Below are 19,373 nucleotides of genomic sequence, written 5' to 3'. Positions count from 1 at the left end.
TATGGGCAAACACTTTTTTAACTATATAATTTGAAACGTTGACCTATGACTCTGAAATGGGTATTGTTTATTTATGTTTTATTTTCTCTATAATTATACTATATAATTATTAAAGCAAAACATGCCTCCAAACGTTACTGCGCAACTGGATTAGAATTGAATTTATACTCTTTTAAGGATGGTCCACTTGAGATTATTCCTAAAAATTTGTTTCCGCTAAAGAAATATTAATATAATATTAAGAAAAATAATTAGGAGGACTTTACTGTAGTTCAAATCATTTAAAAATAAATTTAGAAAAATTTTGATTCTTAAAAATTTGATTTGACAAAACGCAAATGTCAATGTTTCTAAATAATAATAAGAAAACAAGGATATAAAATACATATCTAAATTTATTTTATGTAAACTTTGTCTTTCGCAGCTTATCGTTTCGATATAACATTCTGTCAAAATTCTATTAGTTACTATATTTCGGAGAGTTATTTATGTAAGATTTTTTCGCAAATATACAAATGAGTTCGTGAAAAACAATAATAGTTGATACAAAATAACGCGATATTATTAAAGCCTGTTAATATAGAAATGTCAGCGTTTAAAAAAATGTTCAATGTTTTACGTTCAAGCAAAGGAGAGGGTAGCATAATGGATATGGGAACAATGAGTGATAAAAGTTTACATTCCACGTATTCGGGTAACACCAGACCGAGCGTATACACATTTCATAATGAATTCGGCGCCTCATGTAGAGCCTCGCCTTTGTCAACAACATCCGAAGCAACGCACATTAACTACGCTAATGAATTAACCAATTGGCGACAAATGGATCCTAATCAATCGGTAATCCCTTTTCCTGGTAATTCTATGTCGCCAGGATATTATGGTCAATACGGTTATTCGGAACCATATTCTACAAATATGCGTAAGCTTTTCAAAGAAGTTTGACATTTCTATTTAAATTTTCGTTTTAATATTTAGCATACCAAAATTCAAATTTTGGTTACCCCATATTGAACGAAAATCAAATTATGGTACCGGAGAATCCATTGTATGCAGAAAATAGATTGATGGGTGCCGATAGTCATCTGCCAACAATGCCCAATATGACAACTTTGGCTGAACCTAGGAATCAATTTGTAAACTCACGCTCCGATGCGTTTAGATCCAGTATGGCAGCTATTCCACTAGATAAGTTGAAAAGAATGCGCGCAGCGAAAGGCAAGTATATTATTTCTAACATTTTCACATATTTATTCTATAGATAAATGCTGCTTCTATTGCATTTAATATTTTAGATTTATACAACGTTTTGAATTACTTGGATAGCGACGAGACTTTCTTAAAGAAATCGAGCAAATCTAATAAATCCAAAAAAATTAGCAAACTATTTTAGACTTGATCCAATTTGAATTTGCCTCCTTTCTTTGCCCCATCAGTTCGATGGAGTTGATACAACAAGCGCTCCTCGATATGTTTCACCGCATTTACAGTTAGCACTAAAGTGTCGTGTTTAAGCATTGAGTATGTATTGAGACCATATGAAGGCATTAAGTTCACATAACTCAGCGCATCGGTGGCATAAGAAATATTCTCTGGAAAAATATCATCTCTGCATGGAAAAAGAAAATATATTATTTCATAACTTTTTCAAATAAAATAAAATACCTGTCCACAATTAACACAGAAGGTCCCCAGTTGCGTTCTTTTATCAATTCTTTAATGAACTGTGGGTCTTGTGTGGGCACATCAACGGTATCAATAACATGTAGATCGTCTTGTGCAAGTTTTACACTAAGCGTTGCAGTCAAACCCATCACTCTCTTGTAAAACGGTAGCATATAGAAATGTGTGGTGGGTGAACGTGGTCCGTGCGCAACGCCACCACCACGGAATAAGGGCGATCTTATGGATCCATGTCGGGCACGTCCCATTCCTTTCTGAGGCCATGGTTTTCTTCCACCACCACGCACTTCCGCGCGTGTTTTGGTATGGGCAAAACTTACATAACGATATTTACGCTGCCATTCTATATTTTCTTGTATGACATCAACGCGGGGCTGTGTTGCAAAAACGTCCGGGTGCAATTCGATAATGCCTACTTTACGTTCCGGCACATCATCAATGTTTTCAATCCAAACTTGTCGTGAAACGGCACGATTCATTGGTTCATACTGCGGCCAATTGTGTGGCAAGATAAGTGGTGGCGTCGTTGTTTTTGACACTGCAACCTCTGATGACGATTCCTTGACCACATCGTGGGTGGAACGGCTGGCAGTTTTACGCAGATTTGGTATTAAAATACTCTTGGTTTTATTTAACAAATTTAACATTTTCGACCTATGTTTATAGTTTCGTAAAAGTCGAATCCACCGAGTAAAAAGCGTGATATAAACATTCTTTCTTATTTTGACATTTATCAACTATTTCCACTATATACATTAGCGTGATCCAATACATTCCAAAAATGTGCTCATCACGCCTTTTGGCTGCACTAAATATTTATCTGTGAGAAAACATTCTTCATTTAATAAATGTAACTTCAAAGTGTTATATGTTTTATTTAGCGATTTTTACAAAAGTTTATATTTCGACACAAATAAAATTTTACCACACGAATCACTTTGTTTTGTTTTGACACTGAAGCCATTGTGAATGGGACATTGTCAACGCTGAGAAGTATGCTATAATTTTGCGTGCGCCCTTTTCCAATCAGATAATCAAAACCGGAAAATTAAAAAATATAAACATTAAATACTATTAAACGATATCAGGAAAAATGTTAACGGATACAGACGATGATTACTTCTTTGAAGAGGATAAAATGTAAGGTTAATAGCATTTTGTTCAAACAAAATATCATTATATATTTTCACACATATGTTTATCTGTTCTTAAAAAACTGTGGTCTGAGTAATAATCAATATCATTGCATTTGTGTCGTCTATTTACGTATCATCTAAATTAAAACTAATTTTCTAAATTTTCTTGCAACTAAAATTTTGTTCAATCAAATTTAAACTTTATGTAAATCATAAAAGCATTTTAACGGAGTCTGCCGTCATTACACCGCTATTGCTCAACGAGAAGTAAGTAGAAGCACTGAGACATAACAATGGCGGTACACTTTCTCTGAAACTCCATGTATGTACTTATGTATCCTCAAAGTTCTACGCATTTGGCGATGCAACAACAACAGGAAACGCAGAATGAGCCGAGTTCAAATGCTGCCAATTCCGATTTTGAAGTAGAATTAGTGATTGACAACGAACGGAAGTCGACACCCGAAACTGACGATGTCGCTCAGACTAATATTATTGTGCCCCTTTTGAGCGAGCGTTTAATTGAGTTCGATAGGCAAAAATTTGAATTAGACCGACTGTAAGTTGTGACTAGCACTGAACGGTATAAATGTACGAACCTACCAAAAGCAGCAACTATAATTGTTGCTGTGCACCAATAATATATAGTATATGTACAATCTAATTTGGTATACAGATTAGCTCAGCATACTGGCTAGTATTAATGTAGTCAACGTATTGTCAATTAGGGAGGATCAAAATTCTCCTAGTAGTTTCGCTTGCAAGTCCATAGTTTCCCTATTTTTATAGTTTAGATTTTTGCAAAATTGGGACCAATATTATCGTAGTTTTCTGTGAAAGAAACGGTTGAAACTTATATTTTAAGATACATACATATATATAAATTTATTTATAACGGTTATTTAAGCCAGCAAATATAACAATCAACATAAAAAAGCGCAGCGCAATATGTGGACATTTCAATTTTCGACCATATTTCGACAATTCAGGAATTGCTATAAATTATAATTTACACACATACATATGTATATATATACATGTGTGTAACGTGCATTTATATATTTATATGCATATATCCATATTTCCAATTTAGGAATAGAAAGAAAATATTCAAACGGTAACTTTTGCGTTAGATTCATACACACACACATACGTATATGTACATACATATTTAATTAATGCATGCATAAGTAAGTTATCTCAAACTTATAATTATATATGTATTTTGATTGGCTACTTTAGAAAATGTTGACTCATGTTCCACCACGTCTAGCTTTATCACTGTAAATATGCATACTAATTTCCAAAGCATCTGTATCATATACATACTTATACATATGTACATATCTACATCATAATTAGCATCAGTAGACTTATGGTAGCATCACCGCATTACATAACTAAAAACTCATGAAAAATAAAAAATCACAACTAAATTTTATTTTTTTTAAATACCCAACATTGAATACAGGGGCATGACGGTAACTGTGAGCTCCGTGGTGATTACGAAGGATCAGAGCAATTTGATAGGAATTAGCATAGGCGGCGGCTCGCCACTGTGCCCCTGTCTTTACATAGTACAGGCAAGTTGGAATTATATTTAAAGTAATGCACACATTGACTAATTTTCTTGACTGCCGTTAGGTCTTCGATGGCACACCAGCAGCGCGTGAAGGCTCACTGCAAAGCGGCGATGAACTGTTGGCTGTCAACTCGGTGAGTGTGAAGGGCAAAACAAAGGTGGAAGTAGCGAAAATGATACAGGCCGCCACCACAACGGTAACCATACACTACAATAAATTGCATGCTGACCCGGAGCAGGGCAAATCATTGGACATTATATTAAAAAAATTAAAGCATCGCATAGTGGATAATATGTCCAGCAACACAGCAGATACATTGGGTCTTTCGCGTGCCATTCTCTGTAATGATTCGTTGGTTAAGCGACTGGAAGAACTTGAGGGTACCGAATTGATGTATAAAGGTTTGGTGGAGCATGCGCGACGTATGCTAAAAGCCTACTACGATCTGCTACAGACATATAAGGCATTCGGCGATTGCTTTACACATATAAGTGCGCATGAACCGCAACAACGGGCATCTGAGGCGTTCCGCATGTTCGGTGAATTTCATCGGAATCTGGAAAAGGATGGTTTAAATATTATCAAGCAAATTAAACCGGTGCTCTCCGACTTGGGTACATATTTGAACAAGGCGATACCAGACACCAAATTAACGGTGCGCCGTTATGCCGATGCTAAATTCACCTATCTCTCCTACTGTTTGAAAGTGAAAGAGATGGACGATGAGGAGCATAGCTTCGCCGCATTGCAAGATCCACTCTATCGCGTCGAAACCGGCAACTACGAATACAGACTGATTTTACGTTGTCGTCAGGATGCGCGCAATAAATTCGCCAAATTGCGTACCGATGTATTGGAAAAGATGGAACTGCTCGAGTGCAAGCATGCAATGGATTTGAATAAACAATTACGCAGTTTGCTCGACAGTTTGGCACAGCTCAACCGTTCGGTTGTAGAGCGTATAGAAGCGTTGCCGCCACTCTTTCCGATTGAAGTTGATTTCAAAGAAACTGACTTCCAATATAAATCGACCACGCTAAAGCCACAAGATCTCGATGAGGAAGAGGAGGAAGAGCAGACCATCGTGCGTACCGATTCGCACAGTTTGCGGATGGCAAGTACGGAAGTCGTTTGTGGCTTAGAAGCTGTAGAAACGCCAGCACCAGTGGTAAATATACAACAAAAAGGTAATCTGCTGGACGAGCTCGATACGACGTCCGATCCGAGTGTGGACAATAATGAAACACTACTCAAAGAGTTGGGTCTATTCGGCGTGGATCTTATGTCAAATCCACAAACATTAACGAATCAAAAAGACTCAGTGGCCGCACAGAATGGCGCTTATGATTTCGATTTATTTCTCAATCAGTCAGCAGCAACGGCAACACAATTGGAACAGGATTTAATGTCAGCGAATGCGATCGAAACCGATTTGTTGTTACAGTGAATCTACTTTTTACGTGTGACGGACATGCATTTTGGGAAAAAATATTTGTAAGTTGTGTGTTGTAAGTAAATATTAGTGGAAGTATTAGCTAATACATATACAAATATGTATTATTATACTATAAAATATAATAAATGGAAATACTGAAATATTATTAAAAAAATTTTATGCTAAATTTACACTATCGGTTTACATACGGATTTTATAGTGACACATCCATGTAGTGGGAATTGAGTGAATACATCAACTGCGTTTTCCACAAAAGTAAGAGAAGTGGAAAGCTTCCGTGCAGAAGAAACGAAAAAGGTCGGAGCTAGCAGTGGAACGCAGATGAAGAAGCTACAGACCTATCAGAACACTATACTCCGGACTACGACAAGATGCCTCTTGATGTTTCCCATTGAATATCAACATAGTCAGAGGCTTATACTCCCAGTTAAAGAGCATAATAAACTCCTCTCCAAGCAGTTCCTGCTGGGATGTTTCCGCAGAAATCACCCCTGCAGCTACCTGCTTGGAGCGGAACCGCCTCCTAGGAACATCAAGAGGTCTTCCTCAATTACGTCGACGACATCGAACACTACGCCGACCGGACTTCCGACGCAACTAACTTCCGACAGATACTGACCGCCATTCACAGTGGAGCTATCAGTATCTATCAGCATCTCCCTTCCAGTGAATGGCGTTCTTGGAGTCAAATCACCACCCATTGCAGACGAAGTTGCCGCGAGAAACGAGAGTGACCCTTGCGCAGCTTAGTCACTGGCCACCTCTTTGCATGCCCCATTCATCTGACACCCTTTTCCCTTTGGTCCGACCCCGTCGAAACAGCACGTTTCTTGGGCCTACCGTTAGATGACGTCGACGACAACTTAGATAATCCTTACCATCCTAACGGGGATTAGATAATCCGTTAAAACAACTAGCAACAAATGTGTGGCTTTTGACAGCTATTTAAAAAAATCGAATTTTTTGTATCTAGATGCATTTAATAATGAAAATCGAACCTTTTCAGCGGTGTAATCGGTCGGTACAAATCGAGAGTTCGTTCCTGTTTAGTATTAATCACCTCCTAGGATAGTCGAGTCTACGTAACGGACCCGGATTTTTATCCGGACAAGGATTGTCAACTCGGCAGAATTCTGCCGCTTCAACAACAACATTAATCACCTCTTCAACTTACATTCCTACCAAAACATAAGAGAACTAAAGCAATATTATTTTCCCTCATTGTGGACTTAGTTCGGCAGTTTAAAAGTTTCAATTGTTCGCTGGCGAACTTCCAGGCACACATTGTTGCACGTTCTCTGCTAAAACTATTCCGTTTAGGCGCCCAAACAATTTCACATCATTAAATAAAAAACAAGGTTTTTGTTACTGCTATTTTAGTTGTATTTTATATATACATACATATATATATTTTTTTTTCAAAACGAGTTTAAACAGTTGTATTTATAATAAATTCAGTTTTACAGTCATGGATATGTAAGTACAGCTGAACACTGTGACTGCAAACTGTATATTGTACTTTCTCTGCGTTTTTTGCATTTGTTGACATTAACAATAATTTACAATAATAATATTAAACTTGCCGCGCCGCAACAAAAAGTTAAAGTTACAGTAGCAATGCCAAGTACATTCATTCATTAACAATAATTTGTTCACATTTCTAAAATCAATGGATGTGCAGGCTTCTGAATCGAATATAACAAGGAAAAATAAATAAATAAATCTTCAGGATGAAAAGAAAAGAAATTTGTTATGACATGATAAGAGAGTATAGAGAGCGCATAATGTACGAATGTCAGATATGTAATAAATAAAACTATAGTATACACATATATTTATGGGCGAAATAAATAATTACATTAACTATAATTATAAAACTAGTTTTTTACATTTAAATGAACTAAACGAAAATATTCTATGAATTATAATATAGTAACAAGCGTATAACACACACATACATATATATGTACATTTTATATTACATACAATTTTAATAGATTTTTTTATATTCAACATTAAACTAAGCTACCAGATAACTAGCATAAATACTATTTTCGCAAATGCATTTTGGTGCTCAACCAGTGGGGGGTCACATTTGCTGGACTTAAATACAAACGTGCTTTGAGCATGAATTTACCTAAACCCAGCCTACTTTTGTTTGCTTGCTAGTAACAACAAACTATTCATCCTAACACATAACTGCTGCTTAATACTATTTTGATACCGCATCATGTACAATTTAAAAAAGAGTGTGTAAAGCGACGTTGGAGCTTTTCTTTTTGATACTGTTGCAATTGTGCATAGGTATTCTTTGTTCATTTCGTCCGTCACACACACACCGTTTGGAGTTTTTGTTTGCAATTTTGATTTTCCTATTCACTGGGATTGTCTTAAATTTATTTATATAGCTTGTTGTTTAGCTTAGTGTTGTTGGTTTGGCGTTGACATGCCTTCCGTCTGTTGCTGTTGCTGCTGCTGCCGTTGACGGTGTCTTCTCTGACGCTGCACATTGTTGTAACAGTTCAAATTCGCTGTTACACGGCTGAGTAATTCTGACATGCGATTTGGTATTTTTAGGAGTTGTTGACGTCGTGGACGCTTCATGGAAACACCGTTGCGCACACAATTGCTGGCATCACTGTTCAATTGTTCCACCACAGTGGAGTGCTGTACATATGTAACGAATGTGTTTGCATGCTGCAGATCTTCGAGATCGACAAGATCTTGCAGCGCCTCCACAGACACCACACGCATATTCACCAAACCATCAACAAAATGTGCGGCAGCATTGCTTCCCAATCCAACACTGCCAGGCGCAATAGTAGCGCCCAAATTTACGTCAAACGTAGCTGCATGCAACATTATGCGACCGGCGTCACCGGCACTCACTGTACTGGTGCCGGTTACAATGGCGGCCCGGTAACTGGCCGCGTTCAGCGGACACTAGGTGTATGTAAGTAGTCTTTCATCGAGCAGTTTCACGCGCAATTTCTGTTTGTAGTGGTATTCCTTGAGGAAGGCTTTGAGACGCACTGGTAGCTCCAATTCGGATATACCGTCATAGCTGGTATTCGATACAATGGCGGCGCGTGCCAATTGTTGCAACGAGAATACTTTTTTGCGATGGAATGGTACGGTCAGCATTGGTTCGAAGAACATAACGCTGCCGGGATCTTTGTAATGTTCCAATAAACCGGTCACGGTGGATGTGCTAAATACGGCTGGGTCATGACAGTCGAAACTAGAGGAAGAAACCACAAAAATTTTGTTAATACAAATATTGTTGATTTTGATGGAAATACTATTTTGCATATTCAATTAGAAAAATTTAAAATTTTACCTAAATTTGTGTCCACTCTGTTCGATACGAGCATGTAACGAACGTCCGTACTTCCGGAATGTTACCGAGAACAAGTATTCCTCTTGTGCTGAGTCGCGCAGTAAAAATGTGCCCTCAGGCTTGCCCTCAAGCAAACGCTCGGCCTCATAGCGATCCATTTTGCCCCAGTAAAAACTCGAATTAAAAATGCGCTCCAAATCTGGCACGAGGTAATGTACAAAATCTACTTGTGAGTGTACAATAGGCGACGTCGCTGTAGATAAGACATGTATGGCATTCTTCGTAATTGAAGTTTGCGTTATATTTGTGTGATCGCGACCTTCACTAGTTGTTTGTGGATTACTGCTGCATTTCTCTTCGACCTGCGCGCTTTCAGCTCTAATACCGTTTCCGATTTCCGCTACCGTTACGCGCTCTGTTGGCTTACACGTAGTTGCTGTCGCCGACGTTGTTGTTGTCGTTGGACAAACCACTACATTTATGGAAGAGATTATTAGATCTTTGTTGGATGCCCAAACGGCAAGCTGCTCATTTGCTGCCGCCACTGTTGGTGTTGGATGCGCTGCACTTGAGGTAGTTATTGATACTGGAGTTGGAGGAGTATGTGAGGTGGAAGTTGTCATAGAATTAACGTTCCTAACAGCACTATCACGCTGACAGGTGGAAGAGCTGACCGTGGGTAGTGACATTCTTACTTCACTGTTCGACGGCCGTAATTGCTTTTGTCGTAAATGCGCCTCACCTGCTACTGGCGGCGTTTGAGTAGTGTTACGGGAATGATTAGAGCTGCTATCACTGCAATGATTATTGTTGCTGCTATTTGATAGTTTGTTTAGTTGCGACTTACTGCTGCCAGAGGAGGACGTTGATGATTCTAGCATGCTTTTCAAATTCATAAATGCCGACTTGGCTTTCTGGCGTCGACTACTCACTGACGGCCGATTATGCGTTGTAGCCGGGCTCTCTTCCTTAACCTCGTAATACTCAACGTTACCAGCGCGATCCGCTTCCTGTTCTACCAAAGGTTCCGTAATGCGTAAAACATTTAAATTATTTGGAAGAGACGCTCTGCTATTGATGTTGGCATTGTTATTGTTCAACATTGAATTAATGGAGCTGCCAGCAGCTTCCACAACACCATCATCTGTGTGCGGCAGCACCTTATTCGAATTTGTATCCACTAAGCGACGATAAGTATCGTTATTCGCTACCGAGTGCGCATGTGACTCAGCTGTTGGTTGCAGTATGTTTTGTTGTGCATTATCCATCTCAGACGGCGAATGTGTTTTGAAGTGTATTTTTATAATAATCTGACCGCTTGAATTACTGGCCACTGATGAAAGGTTGGTGGTGTCAGCTATGGAATCGCTATCCAGACGTAAAATCGGCAAGAACTTATCACCGTAGACAGCGGTGACGTTACTGCTAGTAAGTGATGCTATTGAGTTTCTATAAATCTTACTACTCTCACTATTCGTAGGTGAAGACGATTTTGGAAAACGTGTTGAATGACGATGTGACGAATGTTTGGATAATTTGGTGGACGATGATGTTTCCTTGATAGAATTTTTGTTACCGTTGGTGAGGCCAGCAGATAGTTTGCTGGAGCGGTGCCCCATCGGAAGATATTTATACAAGTTGATAATTGCTATCTATGTACATAGGTGTGTAATTATGTAGTACAGCGCAACGGAATCAGAAGTTAACTGAAATATAAAGAAAATATTGCATTGAATATAAAAATATGAGAAAATATTCAAATATATATTATTATTGATTTACTACATTGAATTTAGTAAAAAAAATTTAAATTCAGGAATCCTAGCATGTTGCATGGTAGTATATTTAGATTTTTATAAAACAATCACGGCTTATTTATGATATAAGCTTACTTTATTTATTTACGTTAACGTTGTCTGCATACGCGATGTGTTTATTATTTTAATTTAGTATTTTAGCAATGCAAATTGTTTTATACAGCCCAGAGATCAGCACACTTGTGCGGCGAAAACAAACGTGCCACTGCCTTTATAGAACTTTCAGTGTAGCTACGTGTATACATGCATACATACATACATATGTACATAAGTACATATGTGGTTAAAATCAATTCTCCCAGAAAATTATATTTGTTATCAATTTTTAACGAATCGCACACTCACCCCGATAAAAATAAGCGCACACAAGTTTGAAATTAGATTTACTCTTTACTTTCTGAGTATGCGCACATATGTATGTACATATGTACATACACACATGTGTACATGTGCAGTTTTAATTTTTGCGTCGTTCATTCATGAAAATGTCACAAATACAATGTGCAAACACATACACTTGAATGAAAAACTACAAAAGACAACAACACAATTAAATAGTACAATAAAAGTGTGTAGTTTTATAACTGTACATAGTAGCTATGTATGTATGTAAGTATTTTTCCAATAACTAAACTGAAGTTGTTGTTCTGTAAGCAAATTAAATTTTAGGAAACTTAATTTACAGGTATTTTTATATTTTATATGTCATATGATCAGATTTGACTCGGACTGGCAAAAAATATAAGTATGTAGTATGTATGTACATTTTCTTGTATTTTATTACACATTTTTATTATCGCGGTACTTTTGGAAGTCGTTTGAGATTCAAATCTTTTGATACACGATTCCTATCCAAAATGTGTTGAGTCGATCCATAAGTGGTGTTGAGATTCTCGGCACTCTGATTTCTCTAATGCCAACGATTTTCAAGCACTGTTTCTTAAACTTGTTCGATGTAATCGTCATTAACAGAGATGGATGGACGTCTCGCATGTGGCAATTTTTGAAAGACTTCACGATCTTCAATCAACAGTACTGAAACTCCTTGGATTTATGATAAAGTAGACTCCACAAAATACCCAGCAATATTTTTTACGATTCCGTAGCCGTATTCCATTGGAAACACAAAATTTCAAGGAAACTCGTAGTTAATACCCAAACAACTGTAAAATTAATTGACATATGGATATCAAACTTCACACTAACATAAAAAGTTTGTAACTACTGGAAATAAATTATATATTTAGTGTCTGCTTGCTTACTTATGTATATTATAATAATTATAACAGTTTTGTAACAGCCGTTTGCCTAAAAATGCACGCGTTAGGAAGATCCTTCATTCCCATTATCCCGAATCCGGCATTTTTATCCGACAAAGGACCTTCAACTCCGCAACATTTCTCATTTACTTCAAGAATATTTTCTACCGCTTACAACAACTACAAATGTACATATCTACATACATATGCTTGTTTCAAGCATATCTACCATCATACTATTTCAAATGCCTCCACATACCACTTTCCATGAAGGTACTCATCGACACAATGACTGTTTGAAATGCTTATTGTTGTTGTTGTTAGCTTGCGAGCACAAAACAAACAAAAACACAACAATGAGTCTGCAACACGAAGAACTTAAGCGAAATTTTCAAAAGGCTGATCCCTCGAATTTCTTGATCTTCGATTAATTTTTTTTTCATTTTTTCCCATTGCGAAAATGCGAGTCCAAAGAACAATGCGACAGTTGGCTCAGCAGTTAATAATTTCAATTTCGTAGAATATTGTGATGTGTGGTGCATGCTGCTGACACCAGTCAACCAGCCGAACAAGCAACTAACCAACCGTCGTCAGTTAAGCGGACCCAACAAAAAAAAAACAATATTGTAGTGACTCACACTGAATGGTTACCATCTGCTGTTGGACGGTTGCCGTTTACCATTAACTGTCTGCTTGCTATGCTAACAATACATGAGCATAATAATACAGAAATGTATGTATGTATGTATGTACACACGTAAATCGAAGAGGAGCACCCAGCAGGGAAAATTTTCAATAACTGGTGGTGGTGGACATTGCTGGTTTTTGCATCTGTCGATAGTCCACACTTCTGGGAACAAAGCAGTCATATTCAAAAGAATGAGAAGAGGTAGTGGAATCTACGGAAAATGTGTTGTTCTTTTTGTAATAACCGAAAATATTGCTCCAATAATTTGGTGGAATGTTGTTGAGGTGACAATACTTGACTGGTTAAGGAGTTATTTGGCATATTTTGAAGTATGTAGTTTACAATTTTTTTTTAACACTATCGACTTAGTAAGCGTTTCTTTCGAGATAGTCGGATTACAAATAAGTATGTACGTACATCTTGATATAAAAATTTGCTCTATATTTCAAAATTAGCCAGCAGTCCTTATCTCCTCGATTTTTATTAATTTTGTGTTTGACTAGAACTTGCAATGTTCCTACCAGTAAATACTGTATACAAGTGAATAGTATGTAGAAATGTACATAACATATGTATGTATGTATATTGAAGTTGCAAAAAGTCAAGTATTCCATCATAACTTCTAGTATAATTGGTTTATTGAAAGGGCGGTGTCAAATCGCAATACCAACACATGTATGTACATATGTACAATAACATGTTATGTTATCTTAGATTTATTATGCATCTATGATATCCATACATAAGTGTAGATATGCAGACAATTTACAGTTTTTCTGTAAGTACAATATTTATAAGCATGATGTTGTTTACCCGTGCTCGGCACTTTCAACCAGAAATGCTTCCGCAGAAATGTATTTAATGGATTTTTCCGTTAATGCTTCCAACAATTTCCTCGTAAAATTCTGGTCACTTAACGCTTTCACACAAAACAAAATTCGAGTTCAAACAGTGGTAGGTACATATCTACATAAATATGTATGTATGCAGCTACATTCGTATCTGTGTGTGTGCATATCGGCTTTTGTTTGTGTGCCGCTTTGCTACTACGAGGAATTCATATGAAATTTCAAACCCACTTCATTTTCTGTTTCTGGAATACGAATGCATTCTATAGAAAAGTAAATGATGTTCTCATTGTTGTTGTTGTTAAGTGCAGTATTAGCGTGCAGTTGATTGTGTACTTTGAAGGCAGAGAGTATGAGCAAAAGAAATTTTCTTGAGAACACAATCAAGCGTCATTGCACAATTTTCAGAAACGAACTCAAATGTACATAAACGTATGTACATTCAAAAATGAAAACGTATTAAAAAGAAAAATATATGTATACATACACTCATATAAATATAGTATGTCTGTAATTAAGAAAAATAAGTCGTTTCATTTCAAACAAACAACACTAATAATTTCTTAAGAAGAGTGATAGTTATTTGAATTCTTCGGATTAAGCGATCCTTTGAATGAAATATTAGTAATGGCTCATTTCGAACCAACTTGAAAGAAAGTATGTGCACATAGAGAAGCATTGAAAATATTAGCTCCATTATTTGTATAATAAAAAATTGAGTGCAATTCAAGAACAACGGTAAAAACTTGGCGTATCTCGTTGATTTCTTTGCAACTGAAATTTATGTATATGTATAACAAAATTTTACTTTTTATACCCATTGTACGTTTGGTTAAACGACTTCTATCTAGCATTATCTCTAAAAAAATCCCACATGTGCCAAAACAAATGTTTTTCATAGATGCAAAGCAAAAAACATAAATGTATACACACAGCTGCATAGTTAGTAGAAATAACAACAATAATTGACCGTTTGTCTCGTGCTGCGTTTTAAATGTAAAAGACCTTGACAAACATACCGGAAAATTGCTTTGATATCCTTTTCGTAAATAACTAAATAAATGCGAACACGCAGTTTATGTACATACCATATGTATATTTAACAATAGTAAACGAAAAACCTCCGACCTAGTTTGGAGTTAGTGACTTGTACACAAAAATCCACACATTTTCAAAGTAATATAAATATTTACACACTCACACACACGTTATTTTTTGTACAGAGCTTCGGATACAATGTTGTAATCGCAGTAGAACGACTATTCGAATAGTACTAATCCGTTAATATTCACACGAACGGTTATAAACCGGATATTCGTATAGAGTTTTCAGGTTATTATAATAACAAATATTAATAGTTTTGTTCTAAATAAAATTAGGCACAACAAAATTCGTCGGCCCAAACATAAAAATATAGTTGCAGTTACATACACACATACATATGTATGTACATACAAGTTGCATGACACTCACCATGTTTTAGTTGGAAATTATTTTTGTATATGGATTTGTATACATACATACATGCATACATATAAGTATGCTTGTAGATAAAAACACCACAATCAATTTAGAGTGCAGTGATTTCGCAAAATAATTTAAATTGACATACGCCTGCGGAGGGCAGGTGGTTACGGCGAAACAGTCGTTTGGGTATTCCAGGAAGCTCTCATCCAATTTGTGTGAGTTTGCATGTAGGTCGTTGCTGAGTGCGTGTTGGCGCAAAATTCAAGCGAATCGTTAACAGTATTGCACGGATTCTTCTTGGAACTTGTTAAAATGATGAAAAGGAAACGGTGTTGAATATTTCAGCGTATGTTTGTGTAGATATACCATATGTAGCTAAAATTGCACAGAAACTATGTACATACATATGTATGTGTTTATAGTAGCTTATATGCATATGTATGTATGTACATATGTATGTAACACAAATAATGGATTATCAAAAATAAACTTATGAATTATAGTCAATAAATTTCGAGGCACAAATTTCGGATGCTTTCCATAATAATATGTAAAGAAAGAATGTATGGAATTGTTTTCAGTATTCGTAATAAGAAAATTTTTTCATAGTTTTCTTTCGACATTTTCATTTTTGACACTTAAGTATTACCACATAAACAAAAGACAAAAATAAATACGTAGTAAATACATACTTTCAATACCGCTGCCAGGTTGTTTACAGTTTAAGTTTTATATAAAAAAAAATATAAATGAAAAATCATACATTAGCTGATCGCTCAGGGATCTAAATTATTTCATTTAGACGTTGATGTTCCATTTCAAAAACTGCTAAAATTTTCACAACATTTTCTGGGAAAATTTTTATAGTATAATAAATATATCGCCTATATCTGTCAATACTTCTTAAATTAAAGAGCATAAATTGCGTGGTCTTTCTTCGGAATCTGTTATCAAAAGCTCTATGCCGCTTTTCTTGGAAGTTCTCCGATTAAACGTGAAATGTATGCACCGCATATAATTGTATAGGTATGTATATTTTACCTATGCGCACATGTATAAATACGTACATGAATTTCTTACTTAAATACTTTGCCAATTTCTAGGAAGCAATATCTATTCGATCACACAAATATTGGAGATTAAATAACTAATAAATGTACGAAGGTCGTTCAACGCAAGAGTGTAGATGACATTCGTTTTACTTATTGCAAACTATATAAACATACATACATATGTACATATGTATATTAGCTAGTATTTTCGTATACACTTATCAATCAAGTTAATTTTTGCTAAGAAATAAAATAATTAAGTATATGTATGTATATACACATACATATGTACATATGTATGTATGTTTTACATAATTGAGTTTAGCTCTCATATGAAAAACAAGTTCAGATAAATAATTAATCCATAAGCAGAAATAAAAAATTAAATTTACGAGTCTGTGCACCCCCGTGTTTATTTACTTAAATATTATTGTTAGCAGAATTTATATTATTAATGCAATTCTGAATAATAATACGAATATACATATGAATGTATTTCTATTTAATTGGCACAATTTAATTTGAATACCCATTTGAGACTTTGTTATATTATATTACCAATACCCATATATCTATATATATTTATTCATAATTTAACACTCAGTACTTTTACTTAGTAATTAAGGGAGTAACTTCAAGCCATGCCAATGATCTTACTTTTGTATACATTTATAGTCAATTAAAATTTCCGATTAAACAGATTTTATAGAATGATTTGAGTATAACAAATTTTACTCATAATAATTCTCTATGCGATAACAAATTGTGGTTTCTAAGAAATTGTTTACTTGAATATGAAAACAAACGTACATATGGACGATGATAAACAATAAAGCCATGAAAGGATGACTTATACATATACTACATGTATCTATAAACTGTAAACGTATGAATAATTCTTATCAGTTGGAGAGTTAACAAGCTACAAGAATGTTCTTTACCCTATTATACAGTACTATGCTGATTACTCATAAATGCATTTCGCTTGACAACATCATATTATCATATATTTATTTTTTAGGTATAAATTTGATAATTTCAATTGGAATTCCCTAACAATTATTTGGACTATCTGGGTATTTTGTGCATTTATTTCTTTTCTAAAAGTTACGCGTATGTGCATACATACGTACATACATGTACATATGTATGTATGTATGTGAGCGATGAGACAATAGACAATTGCTCATTACGTTGGACTTAAAAATAATTAGCGCGCACGAGTCACGAGTATTGTTCCTATTAATAGTATGATGTCACAACCGATGACAAGCCTCCAACGCTTTGAATATATTTAACGTGTTTCCACCGTCCATATTTTTGCAAGTACATACCAACAAAGTTATTCAGAGAAAATGTTTTAACCCATACATATTTATATGTATGTACATATGGTTTAGCAACAAGCTGAAGTGCACAAACACTTTTATAATTGAAAATAAATTTAAATATTAGACGTTTACATAAATATGTATATATGTATGTATGTAGATACCATATAGGAAGTTTGATTGCATTTTAATACACCTGAATTAATGTGTAAGCCATTATTCGTGGAACAAGAAGCAAATATTTGCTGATCTAAGTAGCGACAAATAAAATTAACGCGAAAATTTATTTTCTTTACTTTTTCACTTTGACATTCACCAACTAATTTCGCTTCCATTGTAAATTCACAGAAACAATTAAAAATTTCCCACGAATTGAAATAAAACGACATGAAGTGTATATTTCTCGTTTTTTTTTTCTGCCACACGCTGATACTCATATAATACAATGCACACAATACCACACTCGCACACCTTTTCTTTAAGCGTTGGCAACCGTGAGTCAATTCTCAGCTGCTGTTGGGCTCTCATTTTTTTCATTTACGCTCTTATTCGATTTGTTTCATAGCTGTATATGTTTATACACAATCATACACACACATACACAAGACTGCCGTGCATTGCCATTGAATAAGTGGCGCTCAGCGTTTTCCGTTGGCCACACGGCACCCCGCGTATTTTGTTCCCATCATTCACACTTTACCAAGTATTTATTTTTCGTACTGTGTTGTTGTTGTTTGTGTTGCCTTTGCCGTGATGCCATGCCGTCCTCACACAACGCTATGTAATTTGTTGTTGCCTCTGGCTGTTTTTGCTGTTGTCTTGTCTGTCACTTCTGAGAATTCGGTCTAAATTAGAAATGCGCTTCTCGGAAATTGGTATCTGAATGCGTCAATAATTTTTGCTTCTTTTTTGGCCGTTTTCTGCCTTTTGATTAAAATTTCTTGGAATTTTTGCTATTCAACTAATATTCGATATTTAGTGTACACAATTTTTAATCATATCACAAATTATTTTCGCGATTTTCACTGCACAAATATGTACTTGTAGTATTTCTATTTGCACCACATTCGTAGAAATCATTCCGCAATCAAACCACCAACAATGTTGCGCAAACTGAATTTCACGATTTCTCAGTATTTTATTTACCTGTATGAATTGCACTCAGCTCCTCAATAAGTATTTTTCTTAATATGATTTTATTTTGTACACATACACGAAACTATTTAATACATTTCAATGTTAATTGTTTCGTTTTTAATTAGCACCTTTTTACTTTAATGTTACTTGGGCAATTGTCAATATTTAACTAAATGCAATTTCCTGTTTTCACAATATTTTAACATTTATTGCTCTATGAATTTAACCAAACGCCATACTTGCTGGCACTGAAAACTGGTACTGAATTAGTGAAAAGGGAGACCGACTATTAGCAGGGTTGCATTTCAAGAAATTACCCTGAGTGCTGCCAGATGCATAAAATTGGTAGCTATTATTGAATTTGGCAATGGCGTAATTTTTGGACTACTATGTCATAAGCATACATTTTATATACCAATTAAAACAATAAATTTAAAATGAGCAATGATATTTTGCGGAAGCTTATTACATAATTTTTCTGTAAATTAACAATATTAAACTAAATAATATTTTTTGAAAAAATATTATTTTAAAAATGACAAACAGTTATATTTTCATATTGTACCATATGTGCAA

General features: G+C 35.4%; 4 protein-coding genes across 8 annotated transcripts; 2 read left to right on the top strand and 2 right to left on the bottom strand.

The window, feature by feature from the left end:
• Positions 1-585: 585 nt before the first annotated feature.
• Positions 586-1,387, top strand: LOC126752873 (uncharacterized; the record flags this gene model as incomplete). The annotated part of the gene is made up of 3 exons (XM_050463876.1): positions 586-922; positions 979-1,218; positions 1,296-1,387. Coding segments are annotated over exons 1-3 (669 nt in total), but the record flags the coding sequence as incomplete, so codon positions are not given.
• LOC126753085 (39S ribosomal protein L4, mitochondrial) lies at positions 1,228-2,401 on the bottom strand. Its single transcript, XM_050464216.1, has 2 exons — positions 1,666-2,401; positions 1,228-1,609 (listed from the first exon to the last, which is right to left on the bottom strand). Exons 1-2 carry the CDS (start codon positions 2,328-2,330, stop codon positions 1,390-1,392), a joined length of 885 nt encoding a protein of 294 aa, XP_050320173.1. The 5' UTR covers positions 2,331-2,401; the 3' UTR covers positions 1,228-1,389.
• A 259-nt stretch (positions 2,402-2,660) lies between these two features.
• Positions 2,661-6,028, top strand: LOC126753075 (PRKCA-binding protein). Of its 3 annotated transcripts, XM_050464202.1 has the most exons (5): positions 2,661-2,823; positions 3,039-3,086; positions 3,166-3,378; positions 4,291-4,402; positions 4,464-6,028. In XM_050464202.1, exons 1-5 carry the CDS (start codon positions 2,777-2,779, stop codon positions 5,847-5,849), a joined length of 1,806 nt encoding a protein of 601 aa, XP_050320159.1. In that variant the 5' UTR covers positions 2,661-2,776; the 3' UTR covers positions 5,850-6,028. The 3 variants fall into 3 exon arrangements, with proteins under 3 accessions (XP_050320159.1, XP_050320160.1, XP_050320161.1); XM_050464203.1 differs by lacking the exons at positions 3,039-3,086; positions 3,166-3,378 and having other exon boundaries at positions 2,662-2,823; XM_050464204.1 differs by lacking the exons at positions 3,039-3,086; positions 3,166-3,378 and having other exon boundaries at positions 2,664-2,828.
• A 1,189-nt stretch (positions 6,029-7,217) lies between these two features.
• On the bottom strand, positions 7,218-19,045 carry LOC126753074 (tyrosine-protein phosphatase 3). Of its 3 annotated transcripts, none has more exons than XM_050464198.1 (3): positions 18,807-19,045; positions 9,199-10,904; positions 7,218-9,099 (listed from the first exon to the last, which is right to left on the bottom strand). In XM_050464198.1, the coding sequence occupies exons 2-3, from the start codon at positions 10,815-10,817 to the stop codon at positions 8,802-8,804; spliced, it is 1,917 nt and encodes a 638-aa protein (XP_050320155.1). In that variant the 5' UTR covers positions 10,818-10,904; positions 18,807-19,045; the 3' UTR covers positions 7,218-8,801. The 3 variants fall into 3 exon arrangements, with proteins under 3 accessions (XP_050320155.1, XP_050320158.1, XP_050320157.1); XM_050464201.1 differs by lacking the exon at positions 18,807-19,045 and adding an exon at positions 18,381-18,731; XM_050464200.1 differs by lacking the exon at positions 18,807-19,045 and adding an exon at positions 11,091-11,209.
• Positions 19,046-19,373: the final 328 nt, after the last annotated feature.

This window comes from Bactrocera neohumeralis, chromosome 3 (genome assembly GCF_024586455.1).
Source record: "Bactrocera neohumeralis isolate Rockhampton chromosome 3, APGP_CSIRO_Bneo_wtdbg2-racon-allhic-juicebox.fasta_v2, whole genome shotgun sequence".
NCBI lineage: Eukaryota > Metazoa > Arthropoda > Insecta > Diptera > Tephritidae > Bactrocera > Bactrocera neohumeralis.
Note: the sequence above shows the minus strand (reverse complement) of the source record. Positions and strands in the feature narration are given on the sequence as shown.

Coding starts and splice junctions, on each gene's coding strand:
- LOC126753085 (XM_050464216.1), bottom strand. CDS start 2,330: ATGTTAAATTTGTTAAATAAAACCAAGAGTATTTTAATACCAAATCTG. Junction 1,610..1,665: donor TCTGTGTTAATTGTGGACAG/GTATTTTATTTT, acceptor TTTTCCATGCAG/AGATGATATTTTTCCAGAGA.
- LOC126753075 (XM_050464202.1), top strand. CDS start 2,777: ATGTTAACGGATACAGACGATGATTACTTCTTTGAAGAGGATAAAAT. Junction 2,824..3,038: donor TTCTTTGAAGAGGATAAAAT/GTAAGGTTAATA, acceptor AAATCATAAAAG/CATTTTAACGGAGTCTGCCG. Junction 3,379..4,290: donor AAATTTGAATTAGACCGACT/GTAAGTTGTGAC, acceptor CATTGAATACAG/GGGCATGACGGTAACTGTGA.
- LOC126753074 (XM_050464198.1), bottom strand. CDS start 10,817: ATGGGGCACCGCTCCAGCAAACTATCTGCTGGCCTCACCAACGGTAAC. Junction 9,100..9,198: donor CAGAGTGGACACAAATTTAG/GTAAAATTTTAA, acceptor TTCTTCCTCTAG/TTTCGACTGTCATGACCCAG.